This window comes from Thermobia domestica, chromosome 18 (assembly GCF_964235325.1).
Source record: "Thermobia domestica chromosome 18, izTheDome1.hap1.1, whole genome shotgun sequence".
Taxonomy (NCBI): Eukaryota; Metazoa; Arthropoda; class Insecta; order Zygentoma; family Lepismatidae; genus Thermobia; species Thermobia domestica.
This window is the reverse complement of record NC_137471.1, coordinates 27,023,070-27,046,321: the sequence shown is the minus strand read 5'-3', so window position 1 is coordinate 27,046,321 and position 23,252 is coordinate 27,023,070. Positions and strand designations below refer to the sequence as shown.

At 35.9% G+C, this 23,252-nt stretch overlaps 1 protein-coding gene across 4 annotated transcripts in view; it reads right to left on the bottom strand.

Moving 5' to 3' along the window:
* Positions 1 to 22,595, bottom strand: part of LOC145675971 (voltage-gated delayed rectifier potassium channel KCNH8-like) — a 764,648-nt gene extending 742,053 nt beyond the window's left edge. For all 4 annotated transcript variants that reach the window (XM_081746796.1, XM_081746797.1, XM_081746798.1 and 1 more), the window contains exon 1: positions 22,485 to 22,595. In XM_081746796.1, coding sequence (XP_081602922.1) covers positions 22,485 to 22,560 — 76 coding nt within the window. In that variant the 5' untranslated portion in view covers positions 22,561 to 22,595. The remainder of the gene's footprint in view (positions 1 to 22,484) is intronic.
* Between the last annotated feature and the right edge of the window lie 657 nt (positions 22,596 to 23,252).

Here is a 23,252-nt window from a genome sequence, read left to right as displayed (position 1 = left end):
GAATACTTATCTCTTGTGCATGGGGTCCTTGGTTCGATTCTGGTCAACATAATGTCCGTAGGTTTTCTCGGAGTACTCCCGTTTCCTCCTACTTTCTCATTCCACCAATTCTTCCGTCGTCATTATTGCATAATTGTGGGACGTTAAGGTTAGTTTAAAGGGACAAGCTTTGCTGATAGATGTCACTACAGTCTTCGTATCTCTCTGATGTTTTTTTTTTTTTTTTTTTTTTTTTACCTTTCACGAAAATTCACGATTTCTCTTATAAATTTCAACCTAGAGATTTCAAATTTTTAGAGAAGGAACTTCATAGCCCATCGAAAACAACAATCCGTGCCGATTTTTTTTATTTAGAATTTTCTTCATTGTTGAAATGGCTCGTTTGTTATATTGTGAAAGGCATATCCAAACCTTTAACAATATAACTCTTTCAACAATGAAGAAAATTCTAAAAAAAAGAAATTGGCACGGATTATTGCCTTCGATATATTATGAAGTTCCTTCTCCAAAAATTTGAAGTATCTAGGTTGAAATTTGTAAGAGAAATTGTAAAGTTTCGTGAAAGGTAAAAAACACATGAGAGAGACGAAGACTGTAGTGACATCTATTGGCAAAACTTGTCCCTTTACACCAACCTTAAATCGAAATATTTCATTTTATTTCACCACCTTTACGAAGACACTTTGGGTAGGGAGGATTGCGAGCTAGAATGAAATTTAGAACTGTGTCGGCGGTAGTTCATTGAATAGGTTTAGTTTGAGTAGCCATACGAAGAGTGTTCTAGGAGAAAAAAGTGGCCCCGCGCAGTGTAGTCGCTAAAACACTCTCGCCTGCGCTGCGAGTTGTCCCGGGTGAGTGCACTCGGTCGACAAAGTGTAAAAAGCTTTTTTTAGGACAGCCATCCTGAAAGAGATTTTCCTGGGTTTTCCTCATTCACACTAGGCAACTGCCGGGATGGTACCTAACTTACAGGTCGCAGGCCGCTTCCTTCCATCCCCAATCCTTTCTCCCTTCCCTTTTCCCGGATAGTGTGCTCGCCGAGGATTGTGATCCCTCATATGTGACGGGCTAAATGGCCATAAGATGCCGAAAGCCCAGAAATCTAAATTCTAAAGGACAAAGCAGCACTTCTCCAGCAGTTAAGTTTGCGGAAATCATAGTGATTGGTACGGCAACTTGGGCAATAGTCCCAAAACGAAATCTGAATGACTTTTTACGGCTGGAACACTGCGGGGTGGGAGGCAACGGGAAACCACCACTCTATTTTCCCGTAGTTTGTTGACAGCAGAAAGGGAAACTATGCACAGTGATCTTTCACAAGCCAAAAAAAAAAATAGTTCCAGAGGTAAGATATTTCCCTATTTGTGTCTCCAGGAGGGGATGTCTTGGGAAGGATTATTGGACAAGAGAGTAGCAGTGAGGAGAAGATCACTAGAGAAAGGGAGACGAGCAAGAACAAGTAACCTACGTAGGGACATGGAACGTACATATCATGTTACAGGAAGGAAAATTAGAAAATCTTAAAAAAGAAATAATGTATACTTGGTAGAAGTTTATGAAGTTAGATAAGAAAGTAATGAGGAATTGAGAAGGGAAAAATATAGAATGTTTTACCCAGGTAATGGAAAGGGGCTGTCACAATGATGCGGAAATAATTCTTGGTAACCGCTTAAAAGATAAGGTAATTAAAGTAGAATTTGTTGATTACAGAGTTATGGTGTTAATGCTTAAAGGCAGACCCGTATCCAGGGGGTCTAGGGGGCCGGGCTCCTCCTAAATTTTGGCTGGCAAAATAACTATAATATGGTGATGAACTATAATATGGTTGGATCGGCCCCCCTAACTTCAGCCGGCCCCCCCCCTACATTTTTGGGCTGGCTACAGGCCTGCTTAAAGGTGAACAATATCGTGTTCGTGGGTTTTCTCGGAGTACCCCCGTTTCCTCCAAGATTCTCATTTCACCAATTCTCCCATTATCATTCACTTGTCTTAATTGCCGTCTCCCTTAGCCTAAAGAGCATAATCGTTGGACGTTAACTTGAAAGATTTCATTTTTTGATACTTAAAGAAAAAAAGAAGGATCTAGTGGTGATGCAGACATATGCACCGACCACTTTCACAGACAATTGAAGAAGTAGAGGGAAATTATGAGAAACTAGAAGAAATTATAGGCAGGGAAAAGCGGGAATGTAAATTGTAGTTCACATGCAGAAATGACAGTTCTGTCAAATTCATCTAAGGGTCTTCATAAGCAAAGAAATCATAAGCTCTTATTGCAGTCTGTGTTACCAGGAGTTAAAGTGATTGGTGTAGGAGCTTGAAGTTAATCTCAGGTACATACAATAAGAGTTTTATCAGCTTAAATAATATGTGGAAATCAACGGAAAACTACTACAGTTTTTCCTAAATCACTGAGGGAAAAGAAATACTGTATTGTTAATAATTTGTGTGAAAAGAAATATCTGTGTTGTAAGAACTTCATTGAAGGATTCTGTATTGGTGGAAAACATTCTTATAAAATAAAATACTATATTGTTATGAACAATTTTAAATAAAAATAAAATAATTTTATTGTTTATTATTTATATAAAAAGAAAATTCTTTATTGTGAAGAAAAGGTTTGCATGGAAAGAAAAGATTGTATTGTTTTAAGTCCTTCTATGAAATGAAAATACAATAGTATTTTTAAAAAATCTTTATGTAAGTAGAAAATTCTGTATTGGTAAACTTTTGTGTGAAAATTCTGTAGGTTATTATTAAAATTTTATATTTAAATGGCTACTGTCTTGTAAAACGAGACTAAAAGTCGAACTGAAGAGGTAGGAGGACGGTAGGTAACAGCATGACGTCACGCCGTCTCGCTGTCTATTTTTTCCCATTGTAATGTTTTAGGAATTTGGGGGACGCCGTACAATTTTTTTGGAGGTGAAAGGATGGCGTCCCCCGCGTTCACCCCACTACAAGTCTATATCGTTTATAAAACCTTTATATAAAAAGAAAATATTTTATTACTAAAGGAAAATTTTATATAAAAATATAATACTGTATTGTATGAAAAAAAAATATTTGTTACGTTGTTACAAAAAATATATATATACGTACAGATGACTGTGTTGACAATTCTTTATACAAACAGAAAATATTGTATATTTAAAATCTTCTATATATTAAAATGGTAGGTTTATATGTTTGTCTCCAATCCTTTCGACAATGAGATCTCGAAAACCATAAGTGCTAGAAACGTGCCGTTTTCACTGATCGATTCCAAATTTTGTGTAGATTATCCAATTCTAATTGAATAAATTTAAAAAATGGGCGTTATTTCTTTATTACATTTTTAGGTGTACACTGGAAGTGTTGAAATTTTTCAAAAAAGCAAATCATCATATCCTTCGAGTTATACATTCCAATACCTCAATTTATATACGAGATTAGTGTATTTCTCCAGTGTTTGTTTCATGGCCAAATGATAATAAAAAACCGAAGGATAACCATTTCTCCAGTATAAGATTAATATTTATTGTTTGTAGTGTTTTGTCCAATGAACGTCATGTATCACTGACATCATAATTAATTGTGTATGTAATGTATTTGCTTATTACATAATGCATGCAACAAGAAAGAAAACACTGGCCATACATGAATTAGAAGCTCCAACCTGAAGTAAGCTCAAATCTTGCAAATGGTGCGAGATATTGAAAAAAATAATCGAAACAATCTCCCCTTTATGGTAGCCCTTGCCGATTTTTATCAAGACAGTCTTTTACTTGTATCTATAAAGGGACATGTACAGATGTTGTGAGGAATGACAAGAAAATTCATGCTCGTATGTGAATGATGTGTTGTGTAGAGAGTGCTGGTTCAGCTAATATATAAAATATTATATCCTTTAATAAAAACCTTTGTGAAAAGAAAATACTGTCACTTTTCTAAATGAATTCTGTAATTATCTCGTGGCTAACTTGTTAATGTTTTCGTTTCTGTTGTAAAAGGCCTACGTTTGGTTCCCGAAGGGAGGACATATGGTTTGGATTTAGTTCCAGGTGGTTCCAGTGTTAAAAAAGGGGCATTAAATGAAAAGTGAATTAAGCATTTTTAATTGTCCTTATATTGACACAATAGTTAGCGTAAAGAAACATCATGACACGGTTCTCATAGCATCAAACGTACGTTTTATCTAACATCTTTTGAAAAGATGTTTTAGAAGGAAAAAAAATTCGACCTTATCTCGCGTAAACGTCTCTGCGGTCGAGAAACATTTGGAGTTCTCAACTGAGAAAAATGAAGGAAGAAAAAGAATTTTTAAAAAAAATAAGAGAAAAGGAAATCAAAAAATCATTTCTTGTTCTTCATTTCCCCGTTAAGAGAACAGATGCCAACTTACCGTGGAAACAGATGACGACGCAATGTGTGATCTGTAACAGCTTGAGATGGAACCCAAAGAATCGCCGGTTTGTATATATGAACTTACAAGTCATGGAGAAGGTGGTTTGATGGGCTTGGGGGGGGGGGGGTAAGTTGGTAACTAATTTTAGCTAAAACTTTTTAGGATCAAGGTCCTGCCTTGTGACCTTCTCTTCTAATTCTCCAGCCCCCCCCCCCTCCCTCGTCTCTATGAATCAAGCCATGCCATCTCAGTTGTAATGAATGTGCAAGCGACATTGGTGGTTGAAGAAAGAGGCGGGGAGAGAAAGTGGGACTCGAAGCATCAGAGCTCATGGATTAGAAGGTCTTTACTTCAGAATCCTGTTCTCTGTTAAACGAAGGTCGCCTTGAGTCAATGAGAACATAATAGGCGGTCTCAGTCTTACAATTCATCTCTGTCTAATTCTGTCTCGCTTGGAGTGGTCAAAAATATTGCAATTAGTGAGGACTCTGAAACTGCGAGAATGTAGAAACAAACACAATAAAGACAGAACTTGCCTTAACCTCTGTAACAATGTTTTAGTTTTATGCTATGAGCACGGGAAGGAGTATTTTCAAAGACACATGTTTGCATTGGAGAGAATTAAACAGACTAAGCGTCTTTAGTTGTCGTGGGTTTAGCTAACATGGTGAAGTCAGCGTGACTTTCCTTATCAAATTAACACTCAACACGGATTTTCCTATCAAGTTAAACTTAATCGTGGCTTTTTCTACCAAACTAACATCAATGTAGCGTTATCTGCAATGCACAAGTTACAAGTCAAAATTCAGCGTAGTCTTTCCCAAGTTAAAGCACAGCGGAGTAAAATCTGTCATGTTTAAGTAACAAGTCAAAACTCAGCGTGTGCTTTTTTAATCAAGTCAAAAATTCACCATATTCAAGTTACAAGCCATGCTTCAGCGTGGTCTTTCTTAATCAAGTTAAAATTCAGCCTAGTTCAACCTGTTACGTTCAAGTTACAAGTCAGTGTATTTTTTCTATCAAGTTCAAATTCAGCGCGATTCACTTGTCATTTTCGAGTGACAAGTCAAAACTTACTATGTTCTTTTCCACGAAATTAAAATTCAGCGTAATTCAAGGCGTTATATTTAAGTCACAAGTCAAAACTCAGTGTGATCTTTTCTCCAAAATTAAACTTCATCGTGATTCACCTGTCATTTTCGAGTAACAAGTCAAAACTTACTGTGTTCTTTTTCACGAAGTTAAAATTCAGCGTGGTTCAACCGGTTATGTTTAAGTTACAAGTCAAAACTCAGCGTGACCTTTTCTACACTACTAAATTTCATTGTGGTTCACCTACCATTTTCAAACTACAAGTCAAAAAAACAACGCGGCTTCTCTTGCAATAAAATTCAACGTGATTTAAATTGTAAGTCAAAACTTAGCGTGATTCAACCCGCTAAGTTCAAATTTCAAATCAAACCTCAGCTAAGTATTTATTATACAAGTTAAAATTCAGCATGATTCAACCTGCTATGTTGAACCTAGTAAGCAGAAATTCCGCGCATTCCTACGAAGGCAAGGGTTTTCTTTGAATACATTTTTGAGTTTTACGTCCTAAGGTTATGCCGGCTAGGCTAAAGGAGAAGGGTTTTCTTTGAATCTTTAACTATTGTGTTCATGGGTTTAATAGCTTAAAGTGACTTAGGGTAGTTTTCCGTATAGAGTCTAAAATCAGCGTAATTCTCGAACGTATTTTTGTTTCAAGTTAACTTTCAGTTCAAGTTAGCATTCACTTTGACTTCTCTATTAGATTATTATTACTTGAAATAGTTTCTCTTATCAAACCAGAGCAAAGTCAGCGATTGAAATAGCTATACTGTTGGAATGAAACCCAACCTTAGTTTCGTAAGTTCACGATTTCAAGTATCACGTTGAAAGTTGGTTTGGACTAACTTAAAATCTCCAGTTTCAAATGTAAAACGCACGTGAAAGTAAGATTATTATTCATCATTTATATCTGTTTTGACAGTGTTTTTCAACCCATTTTTTCTTTAGATTTTCACACACTAATTGGGTAACTTAAAATTATATGGCATGACTGAATACATTTAATGTGCTTTTTTTTCACTGTTGCATAGCTAATTAATGCCAAGTTACGTAATATTTTTGATCTTGAAGGGACATTACCTACAAAACTGCAATTGCCTAACTATCAAACAAAGGCAAAAGAGTTTTTTTAATATGTAAATAAGTTTCTCGTTTTCAAAGATATAAATGTCTCCCCCTTCCCCCACCTTTAACCCTAGATTAGGCGCGTGGGTGACAGGTGTCCCCCAGTGATTTTTGTCTCACCCTGGCAACACTTTGTGTCGGTGTTCGGAGTCGCACATTTCAGTAGCTGAACGTTAATTGTTGGGGTTTGATGTGGCGGCAGTAGCATACTTCTGTTCCCTGTCTACAGTTTGTAAAAAAATAAATTATTTCTGCAGCAGTATGTTTTAATAGGTGGGTGACACCTGTCACCCACGCGCCTCATCGTGCAACAAAATCATACGCGCCTAACAGGGTTAAATTGATATGACAGAAATCATCTCAGGTTTAAACTTCATCCAGGTTGTAAATTTGATTGAGATCGGTCCGTTGGTTCAAGAGTTACTAAGTTATATATATATATATTTATATATATATATATATATATATATATATATATATATATATATATATATATATGCCCCTCCTATCCCCCTCCCCTAAGTTCTATCGTCAAAACAAATAGATAAATACCATCCCAGTCCCAAACCTTATCTATGTTGAAAATTTTATCGAGATTGGTTGTTTGGTTCAAGAGCTATTAAGTTTTATTTATTTATTTTTTTAAATAATTCCCTCTCCTCTCCCTCCCCTAAGTTCTACCGTCAAAAGGAATAGCTAAAAAAAAAAAACTCCCAGGCCAGAACTGCATACGCGTCAAAAATTTGATCGAGTTTGGTCGGGCGGTTAAAGAGATTATGAGTCACAAACATAGTCACTTTCAATTTTATAATATAGATTAATTTCCCTACAAAGCATTGATTCTCTCCCGGCACAGCAGTATTGTTAAAATACTTTATATTGAAAAGAAACTTAAAAAAACAATGTAAAAATTACATAAAAAGCTCTCTGTAAAAAGAAAATATTAAACTAGTATTGCTTATAGTACAATTTATGAATTTTCTAGTTTAAACTTGTAACCATCTCTGAATGAGGTGGTACTGCTTTGACTCCAGACCACATGAGGTACTGATAGAGACTATGCATACATTATTGAGATTATACTAAACCCTGTTCGGCGTAAGCTCTAAACTGCGATAAACAAAGCCACGTCAAACTAAATCTCCCTGATTTCCTGTTGTCCTACCGACGCTTTTACTCCTCCGTAAAATAGTTACGGTTATTACTTTCACTATGAAGCTCCATATAAAACTGCTACATTATTATAAATGACAAAAATATAATGCGGATTATCTAATAATACTGCAATCGAGTGTGGTTAATCAAACAATAGAAATAAACACTAAGCATGCGCAGTAATTTTGGCGCCAATTCAACTGTGGACGCGTGTTCTGCTTTCAAGCCTGAAAGACGGCTGGCATGAATCCCCGTTTCGCGAGTGTTGTGAGTGAACCACCAACAAGATAAACTTTTACTCACTAAGCAACAATTGTTTACCAGCGAAATTCAAATAATTTTTTGATCTTTCCAGTATTTTTCTTTCTTTTCTGCTGGTGGAAGTATCTAGACAACACGAGACAGTATTGTAAAAATGCACGTGTATAATTTGCTCTTTCCCTTTTGGAGTGGGAGCAATACATCACTAGCCAATCGTATTTGTGCCAAGCGGAAGAATACAAATATTTTGTTTATCGGAGTTTAGAGCTTACGTTGAACAGAGAATAGGTAAAACATGTTTCTCATATGGGTAATGTATGAAGTCCTAGTCTGGAAGCCTATGGAAAGAGACCTTCCGGTTGACCATAAACAATGTGGAAGAATAATGTTCATATCCAATGTATAACTTTAAGATGATGAGGGCTAGTAATGCATAGTAGATGGCCTGGTACAGAATTATTGTTTCTGCGGTAATAGACCTTAAAAAATAGAGTTAGAAAGCTTGTCTTCTTTGGCAAACAGGGCGCACGGTGGCTCAATGGCAGAGTGTTTACCTTTTGTATTTGGGGTCTGTGGTTCAAGCCCCAGCCAAGTAAGCTTGTGGTGGATAACGTCTTGTCCATGGATTTTCTCGGGGTTCTCCCGTTTCCTCCCACATTCTCATTCTACTAATTCTTCCATTTTGATTCATTTGCCTTAATTATCCGTTTTCCCTGCCCCAGTGGTTCTCAACCTAATTCCAATCACGACCCCCATTTTATCACTTCCTCTTGCCAGCAAACCCCTTATAATTTCTCGTTTGTAATAAGCTAGTGTGGGATTTTTAATGTACCTATTGCGAAGATTTCACGATATCCATCTATTTCTATAATAGTAGAGTTCATTTCTTGTATATATAATGGATACAGTAACTTCTCTAAAAGCGAATGGATTAAAACCAAATTTGGTCAGTTTATTTATGTTACAAATATCGAATCCTAACCGTCATATTATTTCAAAATGGAGGCCGTTTGCAAATTTCAAAATTTATAACTCCGTTAATTTTGGGTGATATGAAAAAAAATAGTCATTTCTAATTTTGGTTTTAAGAAACTTGGACAGTTGTTTAAAAAAAAATATTGAGTGTTTCAAATTACTTGATATTGTGTGTCACGTAAATTGAACTTGACATTGCTGCACTAGTGAAATCACACCATGCTCAAGTACCTTATTAGTTTTAACTTTTAATTGTATTTGAATATGCAGGTTTTGTTGCATTTGTATTTTTCTGGTATTTCAATATGCAGTTCTCATTAGTTTCATTTGGCACCTCTTTCATTTAAATTGATTTTCAAACAACTCTGCACCTGTTGAAAATGTTTAGTACACAGAAAAAAATGTAGGTAGCGTACTTAAAAAGATTTGTTACATGCGTAATTCCTGTAGTTTTTAGACTTAACGTACAGCAGACGTATAACTGGAAACGCATGTTTTATAATACTTTCTGTATAAGTGTTCCATCTATACGTACTTTCCATATGAAACAATGTAGGCGGTCAGGATCTCACGTACAAATGGACGTATATAGCTGACGAAAGTAACATAAGTATATGCATGTGATATACGGAAAACTGTTAGATGTCAGACATCCTGCAATGACATGATGTAACATCTAAGGGCAGTGCCTATGTAGCATACGGATAACGTATGCTCCGTACAGATTTCTATAGTAAGCAAGAGGATACCGTATATCTGTACAATATACAGCTGTCCGGAGAACGGATTTTTCTCTGTGTAGACCTCAAAATTGAAAATAATATTTAAAAATATTTTCCGGTATTAGATCCTATAGTAATCTCTTCTGCTTTTCGTAGCGACTCTCATGAACCCTTTCGCGACCCCTAGGTTGAGAAACCCTGCCTTAGCCTAAAGGGCATAATCGTGGGGCGTTAAACTGAGAAATTGAGTGTCATTTCCTTTTAACAAACAGGGTATAATCGTAGTATGTGTTTCATTTCATTTAAAACCATCAACATATGAAAAGAGGGTTATAAAACAAAACTAAAAGATAAATTGAGGTTTTTCTTTTTATATATATGTAGAAACCATCTATTATAAGTGAATTTAAGAGCCAGTTTTTTTTATTTTATTTTTTCTCTTTTTTCTGTGCAAGAAAGAGTAATTAATCCCTGGGAGAGCCAAATCTACGCTTGGTATGTTCAGAGCAGAGATTTAAACTCTAGCAACGGATGAAGACTGAGACGAAGAGGTAGAGAAAGTTAAAGAATGAGGGATTACAACGTCAAACAGAATATATTTATACTGATGCGATATACTTTTTTTAAAAAAAAAGAAAATTTAAAAAGTGAAAAATGAATGTTGTGAATTTGGACAGACGCAATTTAAATTTAAAAAAAAATTCCTTCTTTCATGCAGTGAGAAAGATAGGACAATGCATTTATGTATCTCGTTTGCATTTTGTGAATGAAAGGTTACAAGAATACTACAGAGAAAACAGATTATATAAGCCCAAAAAGATAGAAAGAATTAAAGAAAAAAAAAGAGAATCCTCAAAAATGATGACAAAAAAAAGTGTATACGTAATGAAATAAAGAAGAAAATGATTTAATGTGTTAGATATACCAAGAAAAATTATGTTGAACTCATTTTCGTAGCTGAAAGAGAAGATAAAATCCAGATTTAAATGAGTAATGAGAATACATTTCGTAAATATTAATATGTAATTTTCAGAATGGATTAATTTGCATTATTGCAAGGAAGTGAGCTCTTATATTAGACTTCCAATTTGCAATTTGTTTGGATTCTTTTTTTGTGTTATTATTTCTTGAAACTTGGTTTGTTTGTAGTTTATTACGTACAAAGAAGTATATTTTTAGAATCTTTGTAAAATTGGCAATTTATTTATTTTCTCGGTATTACTTCTCCTTGGTTCTTATTTGTTATTTTATTATTAAAAAGTGTTTTAAAAGCTTTTAAAAATTGGTATTTTTTGGGGGGGGGGCATTAATTTGTTCGGTATAAGGAAGTGTGTGTGTGTGTTTTTCTTAAAAAGATTTTTTAAGAGCTACATTTGTTTCTTTGAACTAACTTTATAGTCTATGGAACCCGTAGATTCAATGCCGTGTAAAAGCTCTCTATTTATTTCTGTCCTTAGCCAATTGTATCCAGTTTCTACTTTAAACTCACAATATTGTTCTCCCATCTGCGCCTAGGTCTTCCTAATGGTCGTTTTTCGATTGGATTTCCAGTTAAAACTTTGAAAGCGTTCCTACTTTCTTCCATTCTGAGTTGAGTTGATGTAATTTTAGCGTCCCTTTCAGTAGCGAGGCTATATGAGACGTGGACCTACTGATTAACGTGAAATCCGAACCACATGAGCTCCCACCGTTTCTTCCATTCTGGTTACATGACCTGCCCACCTGAGCCTCCTAGACTTGATGCCCCTAACAATGTTTGGTAAACCGTATAAATTATACAGTTCTTCGTCATGAAGCTTCCGCCATTCACCATTCCCGTTTCTCTTGGGTCTGAATATTTGTTTCAGGATCTTGTTCTCAAATACGTTCAGTCTATGTTGTTTCCTCAGAGTAAGTGACCATAGTTCACAACCATATAGCGCAACAGACACGGTTATCGTTTTATATATTTTAAGCTTCACATTCCTCGACAGAATTCGCGACAACAGAAGATTTTGAAGTGAATAATAACACGAATTCCCTGCTTTTAGTCGACATTTAATTTTTTCGTGGAAATGACTTTGGTCTGATAATATTGATCCTAGATATTTAAAAGTATGCACTTTGCCGAAAGTATTATTTGATATATTGACGCATCCATAATTTACAGTATTATGATCCTGGTGAACTCCATGTATTTAGTTTTCTTTGCATTTCCTTCCAAACCTATGTCCGTGGAAGCATTTAATATGTAAGACTTCTGCATTTCCTTCTATGTATATTTAGATCATCTGCATACGCCGTAACCTGGTGATTACTATTTTGCTATAGGCATTGATTACTGTGTTTGATAAGATGAAGGTATTTATTTCTTTTCCTAGTTTTATTTCTTCTTATAGACGGTTAAAATGTAGAGGGAAGTGGTATCTGTCCTTCAGATGGTGATTTCTGCTATATTGGCAACATTTTTTTTTTTTTTTAAATTAATATAGCGTTTCTTACCTGTGTAGAGCATAAACGGATGGAGATAGAGAAAAATCCACCATTACAGATTGAAAATCATCTATTTCGAAGAACACTTTCCTTTCTTTTTTATATTTTCGCATTTTTACTCATAGCTAGAGAGAAACAAAAATATTAAATGCCGTACTTTAAAGCATACCTTGCAGGGCAATGGGAACAAAGTAAATTTCGTAAACCTTCCCTACTAATCGATCGGTGCAACATGCATTCTCCACATCCTAGACTCCAAACATCTTTTCTAACGGAATACAATCGTAAGCTGAGCAATGACAAAAATGCTGACGAGGACCACATACTTTTGCCATTGTAGTTTTGGCCTTCATAAAATGTATGTATTTTTTTTACAGGCTAGCCGTAAGGGCTAGCTATCTTTCAGAGGGTTAAGCTCTCTTTTTGAAACGAGGTTTGAAGGTTACCTATGGAATGGGTATGTTGGATGGGTTAAGTGATTTAAATTTTATTAGCAACCAGAATTACATAAATAAATAAATGCAACATTAATCCTTAACATTAGGTGCGGTTATATACACAAAGATACGAAAGATAAGTATACACAGTGGCGTATTTAGGGGGAGCTTCCGGGCTTAAGCCCCCCGAAATCTTACTCACTATAGTAAAGTATATGAAATATTTTGCAGAATTTTCACATTTTCAGGCAAAGCCCCCCCCCCCCCCCCCCGAAACAAAATCGTAAATACGCCACTGAGCATACAGTATATTTTAAACAAATAAATCATAACAGAAATGATAACAAATGATCAGGTATAACATTCATGATTTACAAGTATAGTAATGGGCGTGAAAGATGTGGCGAGGTGCATACACAGGACAACATGCAGTTGATATTAGTTAGACAAACGAGCTTATCTTAAGCCTAAAGAATACTCTAGTCAGTGATGAAGACGAATGAGGCCCATGTTAGTAAATAATGGTTAATCACTGTGCTGGATATGATGGGTGAATGAGAGGAAGATATTCATGAATGACATAATTTGTGATAATAAGTAAAGCGGGGTCTAATGGTGGTAGAGTATATTGATATAATGTACTCAGAACAGAAAGTGGAAGATAGTAATAACGGTGAGGCATAGAATCGAGTGCTAGATAACACATAGTATCCTGGAATAAAGGATGCCTAGTTTCGAAACGTCTCGCGATGTATGTTAGCCGCAGTACTTCAATGTAGTATTGCAAGGTCAAAAAGGTAATTCGACGGTACAGATCCTGTGTGGAGCTAAGCAGCTTAATACGGAATGCTGTACGGAAAGCATGGCCTTCGAGAATTAAAAGTTTATTGTAGAACTTAGTTGAGCAGCTATCCAAGCAGTACCGGACTGATCACGTTGGCTACTTGGCAATTGTCAAGGGCCCCAAGCTCGAGGGGCTCGGCAGGGATCACGAGGTGCAGGATCTGTAGGCCTTGGTTGAATTTTCTCGACCGCTTTCTTGAGTCTACCTTGCAAAAAGGTTGCGAAAGCCTAAGTAGATCTTTCCGAAAGAAGTCTTCTCGAGCTCCCCTGCTCATATCAGTATGGCCCCGTGTGCCAGTTTAACTTCGAATTTAGCAAAGGCCCCCTCTAGTCCGCAACGGCCCCTTGCGCTTATTCGGTTTCGTCTGTTGTCTCATGCACACATCGTTCATATATACTACCCAACTCCCTTCTCCAAGCTCTTCTCTCGAAAAGGACCGAGTCATTTATCTCCTTTACTTTTTACAGAGATAGATTTATTCGAGAATGTAGACAAAGAAAAAGTAATTGATTTGATTGCCTCATGAAGTAAAGAACTGCGTAAGAAACTATCAAAGTAACTGAATTAACTTCACGATCACGTTTGATTGTCTCAGTATTATTGTAACGTTTTTTGCGATTTGTTTTGTACTACATACTTATTTAATACAGAAAATATGCTTTTGTCACTTATACAACTCACGTGTTATTATATATATATATATATAGGGAGGGCTTTTAAGGACTCACGCCAAGGGCCCTCAACTTGGCCAGTTCAACATTGTATCCAAACAGTAAATTCGTAAGTGAGGACAGGTAAGAAAACCTTGTAGGTGTTTAAGATGGTATATGCTTTGAGACCCCAGGTGTTACCAGTCAATTGTTTCAAGAGTGATTCTATTATAAGCTTTAGTAGTAATGTTCAGGTGTTGGGACCAAGTAAGGTGGTGGTCATATGTAATTCCCAGACATGTGACAGTACCTTCGTAAATTACTTTTCCGAACATTTTATTATTAAATAAATGGTGTCAACCTACTCGTAATATGTTTTTAAAAGGCCGATGAATACGTGATATATAAACATAAGGTGATTTATCATATATACTTCATCTTTAAAAATTATATGATTAAAATATTTTTCTCATATATTTCACTTTTAATTTTCATATTTTCTTACTTTTTTCTTAATAGTATGCCTCCTTCTACTCATAACGAAGTTGCCTTAAGCCCTCAAAAGCCCTCAGAATGTATATACAGGGTTTATCAAAACTCTGATTCAATTTATATTGTAAGGATCCCCACATCACGACAAAAGCACGTGTCAACTTAACACGTGCTATTGATTATAAACAACCTAGCAGGCAAGAAGCCGACACGAAAAACACCGAGGAACGCCGAAAGAGGACGGACCTCATGGAAGAACCCGAAGAGGACAGATAAAAGGCGGACCACCGAGGGACCCAGCATCAGTCGACCAACTGATCGTAACCTATCCTAAACCCAGGGGGCTGCTATGAAGCTAAGGGGTTATCCTAACCACAACTAATCCCTGGAGGCTGCTATTAAGCTAAGGGGATCACCTTGAATACCATACCTCGTGAGGGCTGCTATGAGCGGAGATTATTCCTAAAAACCAAATCCTTGAGACTCCCAGAGGCTGCACTGAAGCTAAGGAGTCGTCCGTACAGAACACTACAACCCGTGACCTTGGTCATTGAAAAGACATTTTATTGTCAGAACTTGGTAGACACAAAGACTTTGTTTTATAATAAAACCGGTGAAACTCTCGGTCCATTATTGACTCTACCAAAATCATTACATGGTGGAGGCGCCGGGTACCTCTCAATGATAGCCCCTGGAGTCAGAATATTATTATGCAACATTTCGAAATCTACTCGGCAGCATCTCCGGCAACTCGCGGGTTCTAGCACAAGAGCGACGTGTTAAGTTATTAACACTTTCCATAAGCTGTCAATAATGTATTGACAGGGGGTAATAACACTGGCGTGACGAATGTCATGAACGCCTTGACACAAGTTGTCCTTTAAAATTTAAATATCCTGGAAAGAGCCATCTGTCAACTGTATGTACCAGATGATCGACGAAGGTCCAAGGAGCAATAGAAAAAATTGGTAGTTGGATACACTAGACATTAGCTGCGTAATAAAATAATGAAAACAACCAACTGAATTGAGTTGTATGCACGTGTTATATTATCGTCTTGTATTTTTGTTTCTCCTCTTCACTCATCACGTATAGAACTGCGTGCGTTATATACAAACTCGAGTCAGTAAAAATGGAAGTGCTCGACGAAGACGAAATACGAAGCTTTCTGTGCCAAGACTCCGGGTCTGAATCTGACTCAAGATACAGATTTTGAAGAACTTCGCGCCGAAGCACAAAAACATATAAATTTTAGTATTATTTTTCAGCCATTTAATGGAATGCGAAGAGAGCGAGCTGTGAATAGTAAATACTATAAAAACAAAATATTACAATAAAAAAAGAATTATGCTTCTATCGTTGACACTTGATTTTTAACTAAAATCAGAAGTAGCATAAAAAACGCCCGTTTTCTGGGGGAACTCTCCAGATTAAAAGTCCCGTAGTGAAAGTGTTAATAAACATAACCTCACACAACAAACATGACCTCACACAAAACTACTTAGACGCTATAGAAATGAAAAAAAAAGTAATCTGTATATTTCTTGCGTAAAGATACTTTTTTTTTGCCATTTTTTCAAACTTCAAGCCGTTTGCGCGAACTGAAGATTCAAAGTCTGATTTTTTCCCGTTATTTTTTCATTAATTAGTATGTGAATACGCAACTTGTCAGTTTTATTAGAATTCGATACTCGAAAATCAGATTCTTTTTCGCTCCGTCGTAGTATACGAGTTAAACACATATGGCCCTCTCAAAGATTTAGTGGCGCCTTTATGCCCCATCTCCAGGAGAGATTTTAGCTACGCTACCGCATTTGAGGAATATGGTACTTTCCGAGAGCTCGTTTAACTTCCAAAAGGGAAAGTCGTGCACCTAAAAGTCCTAACTCTTGTAATACATAATTGAGGTACTGTTGACAGCAAAGAGATAATTAACACAGTTCCTTCCTCTAACTCCCCAATGAGCGTACTGAAAAAGCTTTGTCTCGGCGTGTCTATCACAATACGACTTCTCCGTTACAGAATACCACACTTTTTTTTTTTTTATAACTGGCCTTCATATGTTTTGTAGACGTATGCTTACAAGAGGTTGAAAAAGAAGAAAAAAACTCTTGTTTTATAGATGTTTCTTCATTTTGCGTGAAGATCACACTTTGTTTGTTCTACGACTCACATGCGTGTGTATATATGTGTATGTGTGTGAATGTATAAGAGAAGGAGAAAGCAGAGTGGGGGGGGGGGACCGAAAGTATTTTTAGCCACTCGTAAAACAGGGTAGTTATTGTAACCGTTTCTTCCTTTTCACCATCTGCTTACATAATTCCGTGCGAGCAGACGAATCGCGGAGATTATCTCTCAACGCGTTCATCACGAGTAAACTATCTCCTCTTCCTTATCGCTACATTTTAATATCTTTAACAGTGCTAGATCATGCTCCCAGTCTCGTGAAAGAAATTGATTTGAACACTTTTTTTCTCTCGTTTATATCTAAAACTTGCTAGATTGACTAAATTTCTAATTTAGCCGTAAGTTTGTAGACCCATGTATACATTAAAACATTTTATGGTGGCCGACTTTCGAACTTGGCCATATAAATACATATATCACTTGTTAAATCGTCAAACTTTCTAATTTGGCCATCCACTTAATTTAGCAATGTAGAACTTTGTGGAGTAGACCTTCTTAAATCGACAAACTTTGTAATTTGGCCACCCACTTAATTTAGGTATATACAGGGCCAGATTCAGGATTTCTTGAAGGGTGTGCACCAATAACTACCTCTATATTTTATTTAAATTTTTAAGTTTTTAAATGCCTTTAGGCATCTGTGGTATGAATGAGGAATATTACCTTGTTCAGTGAATCCTTTTCCTTCAACCTTCAGAAAATCGACTTAATCTATTGCTTTTTGTAAAACGAAGCTTTCTTTTAAGCCTCAAATGGACACATGACAGCAGAAAGTTTCGGAAAATGTTGCTTTTTCACTGCTAGGTTCACATTTTAGATGGTGTATATTTATAGTGAGGGAGGATGCATGTGCATTAGGAAGAGAATGTTAAATTTGGGAGGGAGGAGGATAAATTTCGTGGATAATGCTAAGTTTGGAAAGAGAAAGTTAAATTTGGTGAAGAATGGTAAATTTTGGGAAGAAAGTTAAATTTAGGAAGAGAATGTTAAATTTGGGACGAAGAAGGATAAATTTGGTGGATAATGCTAAGTTTGGGAAAAGAAAGGTAAATTTAGTGAGAGAAAAATAAATTTGGGGAAGAAAGTTAAATTTAAAGAGAGAAATATAAAATTTAGGAAGAGAATGTTAAATTTGGGACGAAGAAGGATAAATTTGGTGGATAATGCTAAGTTTGGGAAGAGAAAAAGTAACTTTGGGGAAGAAGGTTTAATTTAGGGAGAGAAAGATATATTTAGGAAGACGATCTTAAATTTGGGAGGAAGAAGGATAAATTTGGTGGATAATGCTAAGTTTGGGAAGAGAAAGATAAATTTGGCTAGAGAAAGATAAATTTGGGGAAGAAAGTTAAATTTAGGGAGATAAAGGTAAATTTAGGAAGAGAATGTTAAATTTGGAAGGAAGGAGGATAAATTTGGTGAATAATGTTAAGTTTGGGAAGCGAATGTTATATTTGGGGGTAGGACGGTAAATTTGAAGCGAGAAAGGTTATTTGGAAATAAAATTAAATTTAGGGAGATAAAGATAAATTTGTAAGAAGAATGCTAAATTTTGGAAAGAATGGAAAATTTGGGAAGAGAAAGGAAAATCTGGGGGAGAAAGGTAAATTTAGGGAAAGAAAGGTAAATTTCGGGGAGGGTTAAACTTGAGAACAGAATGATAAATTTGGTTGGGAGAAAGGTAAACTTGGCGGAGAATGGTAAGTTTGGGAAAGAAAGAGGTAAATTTGGGAGGAACAATGGTAAACTTGGGGGGTTGAAGTCAAATCCTTGGGGTGATGGGTACCCCTGCAAGTGAATACCAATATCACTAACAACAACAGACCCTACATAAACAACTTCATCTCACACGAGAGAATCATCACTATTAGTGTCACCTAAGTTATTGGAATTACTGCTTTAGTCAAATAACTAATACAATACTCAAATCAGCGTCTAATCATTGCAAGTGTCAACTGAATTATAGCCACACACTATAATGAAAATAATCTAAATATGTACAGCTCGAAAAATATTAATATTGCATAAGTTCATGAGCTAAATATTTTCGAGAAAAGCACTTCCAATGTAATTTTAGCAGCATATTTGCTTATTAAATAAATTAACGTTAAGAAATTATCCACTTATTCCATACACATTTTAAACTAAACTGATTTTGCCACTCTAATGCAGCACCTGTCATCTATAATGTTACTCTTACACTTTCACACTTGGTTAGCTTTTAACGTGTAATGTAATTTTAATATTATCTAACATAGGATATAGTCTTGTTATCAATATATGTATAGCTATGTATGTATGTGTACGTGTGTGTATGTGAGTAGGATGTTTATCAATCAGTTGATATGTGTTAAGTGAGGGGTTAGGAGAGGGGAAACCATTAGCACCCCCCTTTTTCCTGTGAATGTCAACTTGATTCGTGTGTGTCTCGGTAACTCACACGCTTGGGTAGCGATCAGCTCAGGTGGAATGGGTCGTATAAACGCGAGCTGACAGATTGTGAATGCCGGTGAAAAAGCGATCCCCCGGTGCTACAAGCGGAGTTTTTTTTTTTAAATCCTCCCTTTTGGTACCTTTCCAGTTAAGTTGGCCAAAGTTATTGGAATCCAGCATTTTCGGAACACACATGTCTCATTGAATTCATATCTTTGAAATACAGTTTCTCACCAATTTACGAGGGAAATTGGCTCATCAAGTTTCTTGTACTCTCAAAATATCGTATTCCGAATCATATTTTTCTATCTCTATATTCTCTCTCTCTCGCTCTCGAGAGAGAGAGAGAGAAAGATAGAGGATGTCTCAAAATTCCCCTGACATACGGAAACTGTTATTATCAGAGTTACAACAAAATGTAACAGGAAAAATCATCTCCAAATATGTTTTCAATCTAAAGTAAAGGATATATATATATATATATATATATATATATATATATATATATATATATATATATATATATATATATATATATATATATATATAAAAGAGAACGTACAATTCTTTGTCCGCTCATCACGCTAATACGGCTGAACCAATTTCTTTCATTTTTGGGGGGTTATTAGGATTTGGACCCTAGATGGTTTTTATCATATCACTTTAATTTTTAATTACCAGTGTCTTGAGATAATTGACCATTCAAGTGTCCATAACGTACAAATCCTTTGTTATTAGTTCATCATAGGTAAAAATAAACGTATTTATATGCAACCCGCATGACCGTGTCACTCGGCGGGTTAACATAAATGACAGGCGATATACAGCGGAAAATAGCTTGAATCTTCTGTTTAAAATTTTTTAATTGATTTGCTTATTTTTACAGACACTTTTACAATATGCCAGCACCGGGATGACCGCAGCGAAGCGGGGCGGGTTAACATAAATGACAGGCGATATAATGTTAAGATTTACTGCAATCTTCTATGGTTTTTATCATATCACTTGAAAGCGAAAAAGTAAAAATTATCTAAGTAACAAAGTTTATTGCGTTCCGGGGTGACCGCAGCGAAGCGGGGTGAACGCTGCTAGTATATATATAATCGGACAAGCTGTTTGGGCTTTACACTCTTTATGCACCCAATGTTAAATGAAAATCCAACGTTGCCATTTACCTGGATCCACAACATAACCGAATGAAATGGCTGGCCATCGACATGTTAGCGTATAAGACAGTAGCTTCATTCACTTATATTATGGGTCCAGGTAAATGGCAACCTTACATTCTCATTTAGCATTGGGGCGCATAAGGAGTGTACAGCCCAAATGGCTAGTCCGATTTTAAAAATTCCGTCACTTTAGATTGAAAATGTTATATTTGGAGATGGTTTTCCGTTTTACATTTTGTTGTAACTCTGTTAATAACAGAGTTATCCTATGTCAGGGGACTTTCAAGACATCCTGTATATATATATATATAAAATCCTGAAATAAATAATTTTGTCAACCTCGCGTTCCAAGCCCCGAATTCCAAATAGGATTTAAAGGTAGTGATACGAACCCGTGGGAAAATTTATCATTTTTGCGGGATTTTTTGACATTAATTTCTCGAAGAGAAATGAAGGATATTTTAGTCGCAACTTTCTGCAAATGTGGGATTTTTCGTCAACAGCAACAAAGTTTTCAATGGGCAGGAAGTAGACCGATAACTCCTCTATAATTTTGAAATCAATGTTAATTGTCAAAATTTGTTATCAAGAAATAAACTACAGTACATGCTAGTATAGTACATTCATTCCTTCAGAAGATGTGTTCCGGGGGGGCACACTTAGTATTCCAGGGGGCGCTGTTGATACTATTCTATTTATTATTATATTATAGACATATTCTTTTGGTCTCCTCCTGGGGCACTCTCAGAGCTCCGGGGGGGCAGTGCCCCCCCAAAAAAAAACATTTTTGGAAGAAACACTGGTACAGTAGTAACTTGCGATTCTCAGAGAAAAAGCTTCAAGAAATGTAACTTGTGTTCTGGTAGTTCTTTTTTTATTACAAAAAAATATAATTAATAGTATGAAGTAAAAATGCAAAATGAGAAACCATAAACTTCGAATACGTTTTATGCAGAATCATTGGAGAGTAAAATTATGTTAATATCCTTACGTTCATTACAATATGGTGACACAAAGGAATTATGTAAACAGTAAATCGTAAAGACAAAATGTACCTGTTTTTACCAACATTTTGAGCTATTTCTTTTAATTAAAGAAATGGGCCGCGGTGGCTCAGTGGTAGAGCGTTCACCTCTGGTGCTTGGGGTCCCGGGTTCGATTCCAGCCCCCGCCAAGTGAACTTTGTGGTGCACAAACACCGTGTGCGTGGGTTTTCTCGGGGTTCTCCCACTTTCTTCATTTCACCATTTCACTCATCATCAACGTATCCTTTAGACTAACCGACGTAACCGTGGGACGTAAAATAAAGAAAAAGACTTAAAAAAAGAAAGTTGTTATTTATCAACTACTCGTTGAACGTAGCTGATTGAAGTTTACTCATATATTTGAAGAAAATGTGTGGCGTACAATAGTTTCACTTTTCATGCGGTTTTTTTTTTTTTTTTTTTTTTTTAATGTTAGTATAACGTGGAAAATTCGAGAGCCAAATTGAGAATTCCTGCTTCTCGATACGTGATTGTATAATGTTTGAAATTGGCATCACTCTCTAAATGTCTGTCTTAATTACGTGAGTTAGCGTGTGATCATGATAGCTCGTATCACAAAACGGAACGGAAACGAAGACAACTGTTGGGCCTACTGTCTGTACCAGTGGTTATCAACCATTTTTGACGGACGACACATTTTGCTGAAGTCCAGGGCATCGCGACACAAATGTTTGATATTTTAAATAATAATAATAATAATAATAATAATAATAATAATAATAATAATAATAATAATAATATCTATTGTAATAGTGAAACCAATTAGTATTTTTAATGACTCTATATAACACTGAGCATTATTGCTACTGCTGGAGATGTTGAGTGGTACAGTCTGTCCCGATTTTAACTAATTATTATTAAATTCTTCATGATTTTTAAATTCTAAAATTTCGCGACACATCTTAGGGGACTACGTGACAGACCAGTATGTCGCGACACATCGGTTGAGAACCACTGGTCTATACTACTAGGAAAATTGAATAAAAGTTGTAGTACCTAATATAGAATTAAATCTAATAAAGAAAAAAATCTTAAGTACTTACGTGTTCCATCAAACCGTGTAGCAATCGTATCCAGAAAGGTGTTTTGGGGAGCTAGCAAACCTTTTCTAGCCGGCATTGGGAAAATTTTTCAAAATACGGTCTTCGACACCTGGAAAAACAAAAGAATCAGTATTTACTAGCGAAAGAGAAAAAGTGAAAGTAATTAGAGTCCAGGGACGTACGGAGGAATTTATTTCGGGAGGGGTCCAAACACAATTTCAGGCTAAATTATATTAAAAATTGTAAAATTGCCCTTAAATTTAGACTACATTTAGAAAAAAGTCGGGTTTTCGGAGGATCGTGACCCTTAGGACCCACCCCCTGCGTACGTCCCTGTTAGAGTCTCAAGATAAACAATGTGTTTCAGTAGACAATACCGTTTTACCATAATTTGCTAGCATACAGAAATACATTACCTGCTTTCTATGTATTTGCATTGAGTTAAATGAAATATTAGGAAAATTTTAGGAAAGTGTGCTTAAAACACTTTAAACACTTTAAACACTTAAAACACTTAAAACAATGCTCTTGCGTTGCCTGTGTAGTTGTCTATGGTTATTACTGAAAGGCAGAGCATCATAAAATCTCTTACGATTTCAATTCATTTTTAACAGATTTATTTACAGAATTAGCATTAGTGTTGAATATAACATACTCCACATGTCTCGATGGGCACAGTGCTTATCTTTGATGTATGAGGTCTCTGATTCTAACCCCGGCCAAGTAAGCTTGTAGTGGACAACTTTATGGGTTTTTCCGGGATACTCC